This window comes from Agelaius phoeniceus, chromosome 17 (assembly GCF_051311805.1).
Source record: "Agelaius phoeniceus isolate bAgePho1 chromosome 17, bAgePho1.hap1, whole genome shotgun sequence".
Taxonomy (NCBI): domain Eukaryota; kingdom Metazoa; phylum Chordata; class Aves; order Passeriformes; family Icteridae; genus Agelaius; species Agelaius phoeniceus.
In genome coordinates this window covers 4,938,723-4,956,290 of record NC_135281.1, presented here as the reverse complement: position 1 = coordinate 4,956,290, position 17,568 = coordinate 4,938,723, and the positions used below count along the sequence as shown (strand labels likewise).

Below are 17,568 nucleotides of genomic sequence, written 5' to 3'. Positions count from 1 at the left end.
CTATTGCTGAGACCTCATTAGTCCTCATTACAGCCCTTAGCTCTGCTGACTTCACTGCTTGCTGCACAGAATATTTCCAGATATAGCTTAAGCCACTGAGCTTGATTTAGAAAGCCCCACCAGATTTGACTCATGGCTACTCTAAAGACTAAATAAGCCTATCTTCATTATATTCCTGTTACACTTAACTACTCCTAAAAATATCCCCACTGCAGTTCACAAAGTTAAATGAATTCATGTTACATGAGATCCACTCTTATCTTAGGCTTCACCTTTGCTGCTGCAGTCAGCCAGGTCTTCCTCTGCAGCTTAAACATGGGCAAAGGGAATCAAAGGTGAACACAGAGGGCTGACATCAGAAGACCATAATGTTTTGCTCTTTTAACAGCTCTGTGCTGCTGATCTTCAGGAAATCTGAATCACTTCTGTTCAAAGTCCCTTGCTGGGGGAGATAATACCCAGTCCAGTCCATGTGTTGGTGAGACAGCAGTGTTACTGTCACTGGGGTGGGGTTTTGCCTCTTTGCCACAGGTTAAACTGCACATGCTTTAAGAGATGAGGCAGTGATAAAAGCATGACTTCACTTCTCCTACAGCTAAGCTGTTAATCTAGTTTATTCAGAGCAAAACACAAAATTTACCAAGCAAAAGGGGCTGGCTCTTGGATTCACACGTATCATTTTCAGCTTTTGCCCCTGACAACTCTACTATTCTGCTGCATTCACCAATTTGCCCATTCAGTTAAGAGTTCACTGATAACTTCTGTGCTCACAGGTCTGAAATGCATTAATGGGACTCCTGAGCATGAAAATAAAATAAGGGATCAGTTGCATATTTCCATCTTCATTTGACAAGCTCTCCCACAATCCTGCAGCAAATGTGTGCAAGAGGTGAGCTATACACCATCAGACAGGCAATCCCCACATTGTCACACAACAAAGGCAATGAGAAAGGTACAATTTCTCCCTGAAAATGGCTAAAACTCTATTCATTGAAGTGAAAGTCAGAAGTACTCCAAATTATCCTTCAGCTGAGCTGCAGTTACTCTTATGACCCTAAATAATAGCTGCTGGAGAATGGCTTTCTACTATAAACAGCACAGTCAGACGCCCCTCATTTTTGTCCCATCTGAATGCCCTCATGAAGTGTGAGCTGTGCTAGAAGAAATAAGAATGTGCTGTCAACTCCATCTTCTGATCCCCCAGATTGGTTTGATTTTGCCAGGCTGCTGCTCGTTACTCCGGGCAATGTGTGGTCAGAGTGTTTTGATCTGGTATTTCCCACCCCACTGCAGGCTCCTGCAGTTCCAGGAGGAGAAGAAAGGCTCATTATCCATCCTGACACCTCCACACAGTGGTGACTGATTCACTCCAATCTTCTGGGCACCTCTATCTCTCTTGGCAAAGGCCACCAATTCCTTTAGGCTACCAGCCCAACCATTTGTAAGTTGTCTCAGCTAATAGTGCCTAGGAATGGAGAATGTGACAGTGTCAGCAAATTCCTGGCTCTGGGATTCTCCAAGCCTTGCAGTGAAACATGACTGCAAAAGTTCCATTGTTTTCCTGCTCTTCTGGCAGATTTTCCATGCAGATTTCTAAATCTCCTCTGCCTGCTCTGGTTTCCCACCTGCCCAGCACCAGCTGTGGGTAAGAACATTCCTGTCCTGGCAGGAGGAGCTCTGTGAGCTGTTTCTCTCAGGACATGACTCCTGCTGCTGCTGACAGAAATTTAGAATTCACTTTGCTTTATACAGATGCAAGATCTGAGACCCTCTGAGCACAGCAGCCCATAAAAACTGCTCAGATGGCTATTTCCTACAAATCCCTTTAAACACACTTGCAAATCTCTGCTCTACTGTACTTGAGGAGCCACCCTTTTCCTTCTGAAAAACCATGTTTATATATTGCTGGCATTAAAAAGGAATGGGAACAAACTATAACTATATTTTCCTTGTGGCTACTTCCACCACATTTCCTGGAATGAATTGTTCCTTGTAACAGGAGCTGGATGCTGGAACAGTAAGACACAGAGCAGGTCACCACTGTTATTAGTGTGTGTATTTCAGTGGCACCCAAAGCCCCCAAGGAGGTCAGGACCCCATTACTCTGCACTAACACAAACCAGGACAATTTCCTGCCCTAAGCTTGCTTTCTTAATAAGAAAGGCAAATGATAGCAGGCAGTGGCAGAGGAGGGAGGACTGGAGGTGCCCTGACTCCCTGTCTGTGCCTGATCCACTCCACCAGGCTCTCAGGGATGCTCCTTTCTGTGGTGCACAAAATTCACATCCCAGGAGCCAGAGCAGTGCCTGACTGACTTCCACAGGCACTGACACTCACCCAGCACTCCACTGGTCAGTCAGAGCTATTTCAATTCTTTTCCTAGCAACCCAATTGACTTTGTTTCTCTTCAATCCCTTCCAAAATTCCCAGATCCAGCACCTTGCAGTGAGCCAGAAGACACTGTACCTCCATTGATGGGAGATACAGTTCTGATGATGCTGCAGAGATGCAAAGAGAGCAGGGCAGGGGCAAATGGCCAATTTCCCAGAGCTGTCCAGCTCATCAGCCCATGAGAAGTCAGGTTTCTGGATCATCACACACTGATGGTTTAATTAAGGTTTTAATTAAGGTCTAATCTGGCCACGCTGCATTGATTTATAGAATCACAGAATATGCTGAGCTGGAAGAGACACACCAGGATCCTCAAGCCCAGCTCCTGGCCCTGCACAGACACCCCAAGAGCCCCACCCTGGGCATCCCTGGGGGTGATGCTCAAACCCTCCTGGAGCTCTGGCAGCCTCAGGGCTGTGCCCATTCCCTGGGGAGCCTGGGCAGTGCCCTCTGGGGGAAAACCAGCAGTGGCATCTAAGGGAAAGATACCATGGCAATCTTCTCTCCCAGCAATTTCTGCACAGGTATGTTATTTGAAAATAAGCCCCAAAATATAAAGCAACCTCCTCTGTGGAGGTGGCACTCTGAAAAACATCCAGGAAAGAGTGATTACTGAGTGCATGTAACTAAGCAGGGCTGATAATACAAGTTTCTTCCATAAAACCTATTTCACAAACTGCAATTTGAAACATTCTTTACTTCAGGCAGCAATTACAATATTGCATTTAAAAAAAATGACACTGCCAGGAAAAGGAATTCAAGAGAGCCATAAACAGGAGGAAAAGTCAGGGATTTATGGGAGGTTTCCAGCTGGTGAGGCACAAATTCCTGCAGTGGAAGGGGCACCACAATCACCAGGAGGAGCTAAGACTCCGGAGGAGAGAGAAGCATCCCAAGGCTTAATAGGAGAAGAAAAAAAATCAAATAAAATTATTCTAAGGACAGCTGGGAATTCAGAATCTAGGAAAGGGAAATGCAAGTGTGAAGGAGGGAGGGACAAAATGAGAGAAATAACACCAGAAATGGGAGGTTCAGCCACCTCTAGGAGACAGGAAAGACCCAGCAAGGGGACAAGTCTGGCAATGATGAGGTTTGGTTTCAAAATTGTAGCACCTAAGAACACAGCTTCTTCAGAAAGAAATCCACTCTTGGAACAAAAAACAATCAGAAAAATCACTTCAGAGCATTATTTAACCCAGAAAAATTAATGAAAAATATTGGGCTCCCAGTCATTATGTGTTGAAATGATCTGCACAATCAGAGTAATTTCTTTGCAGCACATAATGGCCAGGCAGTGGGCTGAATGTAAAATCTCCTAATAGACCTAGAGGCTTGTATTCAAAAGACAGCTATTCTCAAATCACTTGTAAACACGATTTCCTTTATTTATTTTTTTATGGTGCTTTCTATGTGAGTGGCCTACAAATTATTAAAGCAGCTCTGCATGCAGGAATGTTCTCCCTCACCTTTTCAGTTCCTGAGAATAGCTACACATGTAAAACACAGTCTGGAGTGCAAACACAAGGGCAGACAGGTGCCTCCAGGAATGATAACACTGAGATAAAGGTGGAAAGGCACCTTTTTACATCCTGATGAGGAAACAGCAGCACCAGCCCAGGGTGCCAGCTGGCCACACCCTCCAGCAGTTTATTAGCACTAAAACCAATCTGTGCACGATGCTGGAGCCTCCTCCTGTACCAGGAGCCAACAGGGTGGAACAGCTCCTCACATCTAAAAGCCAGATTCCTCTTTGGCTGTTTCTTTGTTGCAATTCATTAAAAAATGAATATCACAAAGAGGATCACCACACACAACGTCACCACACCAATTTGCCACCTCCAGTTACTGAAGACTGCAAACAGCACGGGCTTAAGCCTATAATGAGCCACACTCATTTCTTTAACAAAGCTCAAAAGGAATTGACAGCAGAATGATGAGAGCCAAAAGCTTTCAACCATATTCTGAGCAGAGAGAGCTGCAAAACAAAGCAGTCCTGGAGAGAAAGACAGACCAGAATTTGTATGAGGGATTTTCAGGCTTACAAGTGAAATCTGTAGGAGGATGAGGGTAAACACACAGTGAGACACCAAGATCAGCATTGCTAAGCTGAATGAGAATTAAAAAATAGCTGTAAGTGAATAATTGATTCTGGAGATTCCAGGCAAATCCAGCACAAAGGCTACTCTTTTTCCCTTCTGTTTTTCTTCCTCTCTCTACAGAACAGGAGCCCTTAATTTGTGCTAGAAGCAGATATATGGTCCCCAAGAATAACAAAGTTTATAGCATTTCCCTGAAAGAGGAGCTCAGCTAAAGAGAGCTGCTGTGGTGCCAACAAGTGATGTGATGGTTCAGGGGGTGAGAGCACGTTTCTGTTTTAACTCTTCACTTCTGCAGAACTGTATTTAAAAACTACCTCAAAAATTATAGAAATGGAAAACAAGGACAATTACCAATATGACAAGTTCAAATTTAGAGATGTGACAATTTTTGTGCAGTCTTAGACATAGGGAGATTGACCTTTTGACCAATAAGAGGCAAAACCTTCTCAGTGCCTGACAATGTTACAGATGTGTAAGAGATTCACCACAATTACTGACTCTTCCCCCAGTCAGCCCCCTCTCAATAGACACCCTGCTCTCATCATGATTATCATGAAAAATCCACACCCACAGCAGCTGCAGAAGCTGCAAAACCAGCGAGCAAAGCCCAGGGGTGGGCAGCAAGTGAACACTGAAATCAAGTCACCTTTTGAGCCCAGGTGGATGAAGGTGGCTCAGGTACCAGGGTGACCCACAGAAAGCTGCCCTGAGAGGTTCACCCCGAGCTGAGGGAGCAGCAGGAGAGGAGGAATCTCTCTTCCAGCTAAGGGGAGTCAGCTGGGCAGTGTCAGTGTCTGTGTACGCACACTCTGCGTGTGCTGCATGAACACCAGGACATTTCTGTGCTCTGCCCCGTTGAAGCAGCACTTTCAGGCAAGACTGGAATGAAGATTTCCCTTTTCCTCTACAACAGCACTACCTACTTTGTAATTTTATCACGTACCCTAATGCAACCACCTAGTTTTTAATGTCCAGCTCCTGGAAGAAGCTCAAAAGCTTGTTAATATTAACCTTGTTTCTGAATACTGACTTATCAAAAAACCTATTTAAGGAAACAGGCATCATGTGTTTGTAACAGTCCTGGGTCTGTCACACCTCTGGAAGTGTTGCTAAAGGACACTGATGTCAGGAAAATTAAACCACAAACACCAGAGGTTTATGTCCAAAAAGGAGACAGAGGAGTTCTTTTATTTTATCTGAATAAATGGAGAGGCCATGGGACATCCCCTGGGGTCTCTCTAATTTTTGGAGGACTCAGCCTCCTTTTTATCCCAGTTTCCCAGCCACATTTCCCTTCTCTCTTTCCCCATTGGCTGAGGTACTTGAGAGGTCCAGACTTCCCAGAATGCCTGATACCAGAGATTTCTCTCTAATGTATAACCCTCCCTTTTAATTTTTAATTCTTATGGAATTTAGGGCTTTTCCCCATTGTTTCTTTCATCTTTCAATATCCAATTTCATTTATCAGGAAACCTACAGTTTATTTGTAAAGGCAAATATCTTTTTTTTTTCCCATTCATCAATCAGTGGAATCCTTCCCATTGTTTCTTTTTTCTCCCAGTGCTGGTTTTATCTACCAGCAGACCCACAGCTTGTTTGGAAAGACAAATCTGTCATTCCTCTCATGGACAATAATAATCTATCTAGGAAAATCATTTTAGGTGATCTGCAGTACCTGCCCAGTGGCTGACCCACCTTAGACAGGATCTGCAGGTATCAGGAAATGGAGACCAAGTCCTGATCACCCAAATGAGTTGGGGTGAGGGTGTGAAGGTCATGAACATGGAACTCCACTGCCTTCTAAAACATGAGAGTCCCCTCCTGCCTGGCCCCTGCTCAGCCCCTGAGCACAAGAGGCTCCAAGGGACATCCAAAGAGCTCTTCCTGCAAATCTTCAAGCAGAAGAGACGAAAAACAAGCCCCTAAATTTCATAGACAAGGAATCATCCAATGCTCCCTGCATTCAATCTAAGTAAAACAAAACCAAAGGAAACATTTTCTCAATTTGACCTTCACTTATGGCTTTCCTGTCCAACTACTTGACTTCTCTTTAATTTCCACTCCTTTACCTGGCTACCAATTTATCTGCAAACAAAGGTGAATGTCCACTGGTTCAGGGCCAGCCCCAGCCAAGAGCATCCTTTCCCACCAGGTGGGACCTGAACAGGGACAAGAACCTCCACACTGTTCCAGGTAAATCCTTGCCTGCTTTGGTTCCTGGAGGGCTTGGCTCACACAGCTGTAATATATTTCATTTTCATTTTTCCAAAGACCTTTCTATCCTGAAGCTCCTTGTGTCCTGGCAGTGGATGCTCTGAATTACAAAGGTGATGTTTTCAGTCTCCTGTTGCTAAACTATCCAGATTTCATCTTAAACACTGTGCTGCTTCTCCTCTTACCTCCAGCTGCCTATTTTAATTGGGGAGCCCAGGATTAGGGTTTTGCAGCAGAGCTCTGGGGTAGGTAATGACCTCTGGACACAAGGCTGGAAATACCAAATACAGTTCACTCCTGGCCTCATCCCATTCTGCACTAACTCAAAACTGTGCCCTGGTTGCACAGCCCCTAAAGGGATTGTGATGCACAAGACTTGTGCTAAAAAATAACTTTTAGAAGGCAGAAATTTGTTCAGGGGGAAAAAAACCCAACCAACCGTTTTCATGCATTCAACTTAAAAAATGTGATAAACTCCTCTGAAATAAATAGCACCAAACAGAATAAACCTGTCAAAGGAATGATATTCCAGTGTATTAGAAGACAAAATGCAGCAACAAACAGATTTGAAGTGGGATTAGATCTGTTTAAAAAATACATTATCTGTCTAGAAAACCAGAATGTATTCCAGGAAACAAAAGAAGCCTCTTCAATGGATTTGAGGGAGCAGGAGTTATTAAATCAACAGTTTTCACGTGCAGCAAAATTGTGTGGGAACAGCAGAAACTTTTTCCTTCCTCATTTTCCACTGATTTTTTTTGCAGTCTCCCCCCTCAGCCCAAGATTTCCCTGGTCACATTTCAGACCCAGTTTTTTTATTGAGATTTCAACATTCTCCCAGGAAGTTTCCTTCTCCCCATGCTAATGCACTACCAAAAATCAGGACCATTTGAACTTCCCAGTGATCCCAGCACCTTTTTGCTCCTGTATCATCACAGCTGATGTGCAGTTGAAATAATTGTTGGGTGAGGAAGTCATAACTAGGCAGGAACAGCCAAGCAGCACTGGGAGGGGAGTACTCCTAGAGAAATGTAATCCATCTAAAAACTGAAAAAGCAACCCTCATTTTCCATTAATCCCATGGAACACTGCCACATCCCAGCCACTCATTCTGTGCACGTCAGGCTGAGTAAAAGAACCTAATTCCACAAGCTGATGGGATCTCCCCTCCATATTTGAATTTTCTGGAGTTAATGGTGATCCTGATCCCAGTGTTACATATGCTGGGGCAACTTTATGGCACACAGACCTCCCAGTTCCTTCTGATGGAAACTACAAAACCCTTGAGAGGTTCTGAACCTCCCCACTGTGAGTGACTTGGTGCTGCTGAGGCTCAATTCTGCAACATCTCTGGCTCCAGCAGAAGTTTCTATAGAAACTACACTTTCTATAGTTCCTCTACAGAGAGCTTGCAGAATCCAATTTTCCTTGTCTTTCCACCATTTCTCCAACAGCAAGACTCAGCTCTCGACAAATGAGCACAACAATCAGCCCCAGAAAATGGCACAGCTCCTTTAATTGGAAATGCAAGCTGAGCTCCATGCACACTCAGGGGATCCATGGGGCTCTTCCATCCCACTCAGGAGCTGCTGTGAAGATTTGAGAGCTGCTGAGCCTCAGCTGACCCTCAGCACAGACAGATCTCCACCTTGGCACTGAAGGAGTGCTGTGAAAGCACTGCCCTCCTTTATGCTGTAGTTGGAGCAATTGTAAAAGCAATTTCTCATGCAAAACAAGTATTGAACAAGAAGTCATGAAGCTGCTCAGCCCTCTGGAAGTTTGACCAGTTTTGCTTTTTTCTGAACTGATAATCACCTGTGCTCAAGAGGCTGGGCGGGTTTGGCGTGGTCACCTGGTGTCTACCTATCACTGCTAAGAACAAGCAAAATGGTTCCCAGGCAGCATGCACGAGACAAAAAAAAGGAAAAAAAAATAAAAATGTACCTCATAATGGTTATTATAGTTCCATTCTTTCATTTGCAAGAACTCACATTGTAAGGAAAGTAGAAATGAGTATCGGGAGATAAGGAACCATTAATGAGCCCTCTGCCTTGGTTTCAATTACACTGTGAAATTAATTTAATGCACTTTGGGAATACAAGAGGTAATCGCTCTCTCTTGGTAAGAGGTTGCAATTTTCTCTAATAAAGTGTCGATATAAATATGTTGCTTTAAGACAGGGAGAACAAGTCAGTTAATTCAGAAAGAATGGGACATATTAAAACAAATGCTGTCAAGGAAACCAAATGGCAAAACCTATAAATAACCCATCTGAATGAAAATTGTATGGCAGAGAGCTGGTAAATTGTGGTTTAATTATAAACATTTTTAAAGACTGTTTTATGTTAATGAGATGCATCCAAGTGCCTAATGCTGTGAAAGATAACATTAGTCCAGTAATTAAAAAAAAAAAAAAAGAAGAGAATAGCCCATGTGAAGAGGGAAGTGGCAAGAGATCTGAGACCAACAAATCTGAAAATAAAGAACAAACGTAGATACAAAAGGTTCATAATGTTTAACATGCTGGCAAAGTGTGGGATGGCTACACAGAGTGGACAAACGCAGGGAGCTTTCTGATGGATCATCCCAGGTCACCCCAGCAAGGGCTGGTGCTGAGTCCCTGCCACTGCCCCTTCCCAAGGCAGCACCCAGCCTCTCATGGAGGCCCTGGATGGAGGGAAATGAGCTCAGGGCATGTGCTGGCCCAGCTGGGAACCTGCTGGCTCTGCTTTGGAGCACCTGCTGCTCTGAAATGCTGATGCCACCCCCTCCTCCCAGCATTCAACAACCCAAGAGAAAAGGATTTGAGAGCTTTTTCTTGCCACCACAAGGATCGAGTTCATCTAAGCAGGAGCAGCACGCAGAGAACCATGAAGAGAGAGCACCACCAGAGAGCTGGGAAGCAGCTCCTGCACAGAGCTGGGCTGAACTGAAAAGGGCTCATCCGAGCAGCCTATTTCTGGCTAAAGAGGAGGGGAAAAAACTGGGAAAGCTCCAATTTTTTTTTTTTTTTCTTTTAGCAGATTAAACCACTTTTAAAGTCACTCTGCTCTGCTTTTCTTGGTGTTGGGGCAGTGGGACACAGAGAGCAATTCCCTGGCAGGCAGCAGGAGCAGAGGCGGCGCAGCAGCCCCGCGCGTCTCTCGAGTAATTAAAGAGACTCAGCTCTGAGCAGGTGCCTGGCAGCAACACCCAGGATGTGTTACAATCCCCCAGTAACACATGCCTAACACATTTCACTGCCTAATTACTCCCACACTCACGTTCAGTGCCCTTGTTAATCCAGTGCTTCAAGAGAATTCTTGCCTTGCTGAAACACGCCTGGATCCTAATCTTGCTGTCACTGGTGTAAATCAGAACTCCTTTCACTGGTGCTAATGGAGTGACAAATGTCTAGGAATGGGAAAATTAGGCCTCTATTCCAAATTGAACATTTTGTCTGGCACCAGTAGTATGTATTTATTTACTTGCATCAAATCAATTTTTTTTCCCCCTCTGGTACCAACTCAAGCAGAGCTTTTAATGCTGAGATCGAGCCTGCCTCCAAAATAGGGGTTTTTTTTTCCCTGATTTCTATCAAAGACACCACAGTGGCATCCTCACTGGCAGCCCTGATGATTCAGTTCAAGGCAGACTTCAGGCTTGCTCATTCTATCCTCAGAAAAACACCAATGCAAATAAAGGAGAATACAGAGCAATGCCATTAAGGATAATCAATATAATGAGCAGACAGAAGACAGCACAGACACAGGAGGTTATCTAGAACATCCCAGCTATCAGCCTTTGATCAGGACATGGTGTAATCAGTTTTGTGAGTGTCTCTGTGCATTGCCCTCTCCAGGGGCTGGTCCCTTTTATCCATATGGAATTAATGCATGGTGGGGATGCAGCCTCAGGATGTATGGAATCCTGAAACTGTGGGAAAGCCCACAGAACCACTTTGTTCAGCTGGAGCTGTGGCAGCTCCTGTGACATTCCCAACACCCCAGCTCCTGGTGCTCCCTTGCCCATGAGCTGCACCCAGCCCTGCTCCTTTGGAGAGCTGAACCTGCCTCAAGTCAGGCACAGCTGGGGCATTCCAGCTCCGTGCTGAGGGCCAGGCACTGGAAATTACAGCATTGCCAGTCAGAGCCAGGGAAAAGAGGAAAGGAATTTCCACAGAGATTTCTGCAGTGCACACAGAGGAATAAGATATCTACCTATAAATCAAAAGTGATATGAAGCAAAAGTGATATAAATCAAAAGTGATATGAATTGAGACAGCGAGAATAAACACTAGAACTACCATCATTTCTTGTCCTTTTCCATTCAAGTCAATAAAGGAAAAAAACCTAAAGAATAAGATCACCAAAAAGCAGTGGCTCTAGACATCCTCAGGCTCTACCCATCTCTTTAATGTCTCTTATTAAATTAATCCTAGTAAGAGATTTTTTTCTAAAAAGAGATGACATTCAGAACCAACAGAAGGAGGGGGATCACTGACTGGGTGGCTCAGTGACTTTTCCTGCTGACCTAACAGGGTTAATGAAATTATCTCAGTTTGCAGAAGTCAGCTGAAGGTCAAACACTTACAGGACACTTTGCTGAGGTACCCAAATCAGAGAGTGCAAACAAAAGGTCATGTCAGGATGGGATTTTTCGAGCTGTGTAAATTATTTTGTTTTGAATATTCACAGAGCAAGTATCTTTCCTGCTAGCATGACAAAATTCTTCCACCAGCTCCAGAAAAATGAACAACTGAAATGGAAGGAACCACTGGTTTCCAAAAATCTATTAATCCAGTATCTCTAATCTGATGAAGAGACTATGCTATTGGAAAAGCTTGTGGGGATTCATTTCACTCAGTGCTGCTCTTGCTCTTTCTACCACCAGAAAGCCAAAATCAGGTATTTGAAATGGTCACATTACTACCAGAACTGCGAGGAAGGAGACACACAGACTGAGACACATAGAATGTTTGTAACCCAGAGAATAAATTAAATAAAGATTTTACAAGGAACTTTTAAACAGGAAAGGAACAAGAGGGAATGGGGAGCACCAGAGCCACAGATGAGAAGGAGAAATGGGAGAAATGGCTTCTTCTCCTCAGCTTTCAGTGATGACACAACTGCTTACAGCCCCAGCAGTCTGCATGACAGAGCCTGAGCAGGGAAAACACCTGCACAGGTGGGAGCTCCAGTGCCTGCCTGGCTCCAGGGACAGCCTGGGGATGTCTCCACGGGGAGATGGAAAAAGCTCTCCAGTGGCTAACAGGGTTTCTTTGAGCCCTCCCAACTCCTCTGCAAGTGCAGATGCAGAAGGGATCAGGAGAAAGGACCTTGAGGTCATTAACTTCTACCACAAGTCAAAAATACGGAAAAAAATGGAAAAAACAGGATGGTGCCTTGAAGGATTTCTGGGCTCCTGCCAATTTTGGTGAACTCTCAAAGCCTCCCCAGGCAGCCATGCAGGTATTTGACATTTCAGCAAAGCAGCAAGAGCACAAAGCTAAGTTTGGGAATGGAGAGGCATGTGTAGCACAGCCCACGGCAGCACCCCAGCATTTCCCCACAGCTCCTTGGCACACTACAACCTGTGCTGGGGAAATCTCTTTACAGCTACTCTGTGCTACAAATAAATTGGTGTCTGACATCTTTTCTGGAAAAGTAGCCCCTGAGGTGGTTTTGAAATCTTTAGAAGAGTTGTTAAAAGCAGCTGTAAACTCCAAGAAGGAGCTCAGACATTGTCACTGTTAGTCCCTCAGGAGCTGCACCTTGTGAACCAACCTGGGGCTGTTTTGGGTTTGCTCTGTGTGACCTGTCAGCTCGGTCTGTTCTGAGCTCACCACAATGAAAATCAGGAATGTTTGTTCAATTATACCATGAAAATGGCATGATGTAAGAATTGTGCCCCGCTGTGTACAAGGTTAGGCTTACACAAGATCTCCTCTTATCTACTTTGTACAGTTGTGGAGAGAACAAATTGAATGGGAAGTTAATGTCACTTTTTCAGTGATGTTCTGCCAACAGCAAGAACAGTCCTCAGGACAGAAAAGCTGTCAACAGAACGAGGGGAAGGAGGAACCACAGAGAATTATACCCTGCATTAAAAAAATAACAGAGGCCACAAATATAGTGGAGTGGTCCTAGAAATTGTTGTTCTGCCTTGGCAATCTTCCTTTTAAAAAAATAAAATAAAAGAGGAAATAAAGAGGTTGGTTCTTTGGCTAGGAACTGTAATCAAGTTGTGCCACCACTGTAGTTTTTACATTTCTGGTATTGTGTTTTGCAGGAAAGAGAGAGACCCACATACCTTTTGTTGCCAGCCGGACACAGTTGATTTTTGTTTCCTGAAAAATAAAAAAAACACAAGAAAAATATATAGGAAAACATCACAGTGTGTAATTTGCCCATCTACAGTAAACACACATTCCTTTTAAAAGCTACTAAAAATACATATATATCTTTTCTTGCACTTCATCTTTGAAAATACCACCAACAGTTTTTGTTGCATAAAACACTCCACACTGGTGGACTTGCTTGCAGTTGGCTCTCTAAAGTGTTGAAAAGTTGGGAGTGACAGCACGTTTCTCCACGCTCCACGTGTGAGTGATGGGTCCCACATAAGTGCCTGATTAGCTAATAGAATTTCCCAGTTAAATGACCTGCTCTGTAATAGACTGACAAGCCTTGGGTCAAAAGTACACACCACTGTACATCTCATTTTCATGCACCATTACTGCAAATTTTGCAAATTGGGTATTTATTTAAACACATGGCAAACAGACACCGAAGAAGTCATTTGAATATTTCAGCTCTCTGATGGATGTGGGGCAGACCAACATTCTGTGCTGCTGCCTCTGCCAAACGAGCTGTTCTACCAACCCTCACCACTGCAGCTCCTCATTGCAGAGCTGGGACAAAACCCAATGCTTTGTGTTCAATCCACCCTGGAGCCTGCAGAGCTGCAGAAACCGCATTTGGATCCAAATGTTGGCTTTGGCTTCACAAACAGCTCAGAGTCTGCAGCTTTCTCAGGCCGCCTCTGCTGCTACAACCTCTGTGGAGTCCCCAGCTCCTCATTGCTCAGCCCTTCCTGGCAGGGGCTGCTGCTGTCCAGCCTGTTTGCCATCCAAATGGGAATGTGCTGCCTGTTAAAGAGCTGCCTCTGTCAGGCACTAATCTGCTGCAAGGCTTGCAGAGCACTTTATGCCTCTACACGTCTCAGGTGTAATGAATCCAGCATAAATTACTGTGCTGACAATGCTCCATTAATATGGATGCTGTCTGTGCTCTGGAAACAACAGCCCAGCAAAGCAAGCACTGCTGAGCACCTCCTTCCATCCTCAAAGAACTGGACAAACCTTGTGCAAATCTGAATTTGCTCTTGGAGAAAATTGCTCCATCTGTGACAAATCCTCCTTGGCTGGAGCAGACACACACTGTGCCTTTCTCGTCGTGCTTTTGTTGCACATGGGAAGGGGATGATTGCAGGATCCATGCTGGGAAATGCTGGGAATCACAGGAGCAATTCCCTCTGATCCCTTCCTGTGATGCCACACAATCTGGATATAAGCCACACTGTGTGCAGCCTAAGGACAATGAGATACCCAGAAGGACAAACCCTCCCTTTGACCTTGCCTTCAAACTCTCTCAAGGAATTCCTGGCTCCTTGAGGACAATCCATGTCTATTTCCCAGTCCAGAGTGGGACTGAAGCCCTGCTCATCCCAGCAAACCAGAGACATCTCTGCTTACACCCCTTTGTCCCCCAAAATCAGCTCCCCTGCACAACCTGCACCAACACTGGCACTGCAAAGTCACCACAGCCGCACACAGAGCTGCCCACTCCCCTCATTCCAATGAGTTGGAATTCCCATTTATTCTGGAAATCCAAAGTCTTTGTTGCTGCTTGGGATGTATGGAGCAGGAAAAGCACAGCTTTGTTTGCAGAGCTGGCTCTGCACATAGTGCTGGGAACCAGAACACAGAGAGGTCCTGACGTAGTTTCTGATCTACAACAAGGTGTTCCAGACTGCAAGGCAAGATGTTTTCTATTATCACCATCTGTATGGCAGATTATCTTTTGTCAAGTGGGCAGTTTGCCTTATCTCTCTCTCTGAGTGACCACAATCACTCCTCCCTCAGGGGGACACCTGCTGATAACAGCTATGGAATGTGCCTGCATGGCTGATAAGAACTACAGCATCCCATTGGCAGATGGGAGCCCAGAGGGAGGAGCCAAGCATTCCTACCCGGATAGAATCTGGAGATTCTGGAACACCAGCACGGCTTCTGCACTGGATTGCCCAGAGGAACAGCAGCTGCCTCTTGCCCTGGATCTGCAGAGGCAGAGACTGCACCTTTCTCCAGGATCCCTGCTCCAGCAGAACCAGCCCTGACACTGCAGGAGGGCTGAGCCACAATTCCAATGGTTCTGCTGCCAACACCCTGACCCACAGGGTGTCAGGCTGGGTTCTGACTCTGGCAGTGTTGTTCTACTCTACTACATTGTTTATTTTATCCTTTTATTTTTCCTTTCCCTATTAAAGAACTGTTGTTTCCTGCTTCCATATTTTTGCCTGAGAGCCCCTTAATTTAAAATTTATAGCAATTCAGAGGGGTGGGGAGGGTTTACATTCTCCATTTCAGGGGAGGCTCCTGCCTTTCTTAGCAGACTCCTGGCTTTCCAAACCAAGACACAAGGTGAGCTGGAAAATCAGCAATGAAGATTAAAATAAAACATTAAGAGACAGGATTTTTGCAGTCTACAAGTAGGTGGACACTTGATCCCATTTTGTTGAGGATCTGCTGGCTTCAGAATGTAACAGAAAGCTGGAGAAATTAGTGCTGGAAAAAGAAGAGTCTGGAGTGATCTCATTTGAACATGTGTGTATTCCTGCATGAGACCCTCCCACAGGGTGATTGGGAAGACAGAATTTGTTCTGTTTGCATCTGCATCCACTGATGGCTGCATTGAGCACAGCCACAGCTCTTAGGAGAACTGGCACTGCCAAAACCAACAGCTACAGGAACAAGAACTTCAGAATTTCATTTCAAATTGCATCTTCTGGGGAGGAAAGCATAGAAGAACCTGCACAGACACCAGCTCCCAGAGGTGGTAAAATGTAAAAACTTGAATTTAGTCCATATTCTGGATTAAGGCTGATTATTCCATTGCTTTCCACTGCTCATCTCTTTGGTGTCTCATAAAAATGAGATCCTTTTCAATTTTTCTTGGGTTGATACTGAGAATTTTAAGTTTGCATGAACCTTTTTAAGAAGAAACAAAATAAATACATTTCCTCCCTCCAAACAAAAACAAACCAAACCCAAAACAACTAAAAAAAAACCCAACTAACCCAATCATCCTCCCAAAAAACCACAAAACCCACTCTCCCACAATCATGCTTGTTTTCTGAAAAATATTACTTTTGCTTCAAGGCTCTTTTCTGTACACAGTAAAGATCATAGAATGTTAATGGGTTGGAATGCACCATAAAGTGCCACAGGCAGGGACAATGCTTTTATTTTTATATTTTTCCCCTAAGCTACATTTCCCATCTTTCAATTTGTACACACTGCTGCTTGTCCTATCACTGCAAGGTGCTTCTCTTTAGCCACCAGCAAAGCAGGAATAAACAATGTTGGTAATTATCAATGATCCTTCCAGCTTACCTAAAGCAATGGCAAGAAAAATAATTAAATCAAGAGATAATAGTAGAAGTTTTAGGAAAAAAGAAACCCAAATATTTTCCCAAAATTCAGTCTCTGTGTTGTTTCTTAGCATTCTTTCAAATGCTGCAATACTTATTTCCCATTTTATGATACCACAGAAGTTTTACAAGGTCTTATATATCTACAACAATCTTCATGATACCCAGGGAGCCAACATATTCTGCATATCTGTTTCATGCTATGGCTGAACTCACAGGAATAAATTAAATTAAGATGCCAGTACTGCTTCAGCTCGGTATCACTGCCAGGTTAAGGCAGACATTTTACAGCCAAACAGTAATGGAACAATGTAGGCACATTTTAACTGAGATCCTGGAACAGGAAAACAATCCATGACTACATCCTGCAGCTCCTGACCCAACCTTCACTTTCCAACATGCTCCATACCCTGAAAGCTCCCTGCAGAATGAGCCCATCCACCTGCCTGCCTCAACATAGCGATGGAAATTTGCTTCCTGGCACCTATTTACCAATGAATAAAAGAAGATTATGGAGTGCCCTCACTCAAGGCTGAACCCTGGCTCTATTTCTCAGTCCACACAGCATGGACACGTATGAGCAGTGTGTGTCAGGGTGCTGCAGCCTGTTCCTGCAGGGAGCACCTGCCCCTTCCATCAGCACAGCCCAGGGTCCCTCTGGGCAAACCCTCTCTGCCTGCTTTAGCATCCCCCTGGATTGCCAGGGCTGTTTAAAACATTCTTTTACTATAACTTTATTCTTTCGTTTTAGAAGCAAAGGAGCTGCTGCTGTCTACTAATTACTGAGGTTCCTAAATGCACATTTCACTCAAGTGAAATGGATGATAACAAAATGAGTTCTGCCTCTGTCTCTTCAGTGTTTGGATGGGAACAATTTTCTGCAGAAAAGGGCTACGAGGGCAGCAGGACATATGTTTATGTGACAGCTGCATCTTCACAACCTAAAAAGCCACATGATCTTTTTTTTTTCCCCCCTTTTTCTTTGAAACTGACAGCTTGCTGTTTACAGACTACCAACAACAATGAAAGCAGCAAAGCTTTTTCATCCATCTGTTGTCACACCCACCATTTTCCCTTTCCTTTACTGTGATTATGACTTTGCAGCAGTCAAACAGAGCTTGCCTTGCCTGAGGAACCCCCTGCCAGCCCCAGCAGGACCTGGGGTGTGCCA

General features: G+C 44.4%; 1 protein-coding gene across 9 annotated transcripts in view; it reads right to left on the bottom strand.

Moving 5' to 3' along the window:
* PTPRT (protein tyrosine phosphatase receptor type T) overlaps window positions 1-17,568 on the bottom strand; it is a 488,934-nt gene that overhangs the window by 82,538 nt on the left and 388,828 nt on the right. For 5 of the 9 annotated variants that reach the window (XM_077187379.1, XM_054644473.2, XM_077187382.1 and 2 more), the window contains exons 13-14: window positions 12,996-13,032; window positions 8,520-8,576 (exon numbers count right to left, since the gene is read on the bottom strand). In XM_077187379.1, coding sequence (XP_077043494.1) covers window positions 8,520-8,576; window positions 12,996-13,032 — 94 coding nt within the window. The remainder of the gene's footprint in view (window positions 1-8,519; window positions 8,577-12,995; window positions 13,033-17,568) is intronic. The other 4 variants (XM_077187381.1, XM_077187383.1, XM_077187385.1 and 1 more) reach the window with 2 other exon arrangements.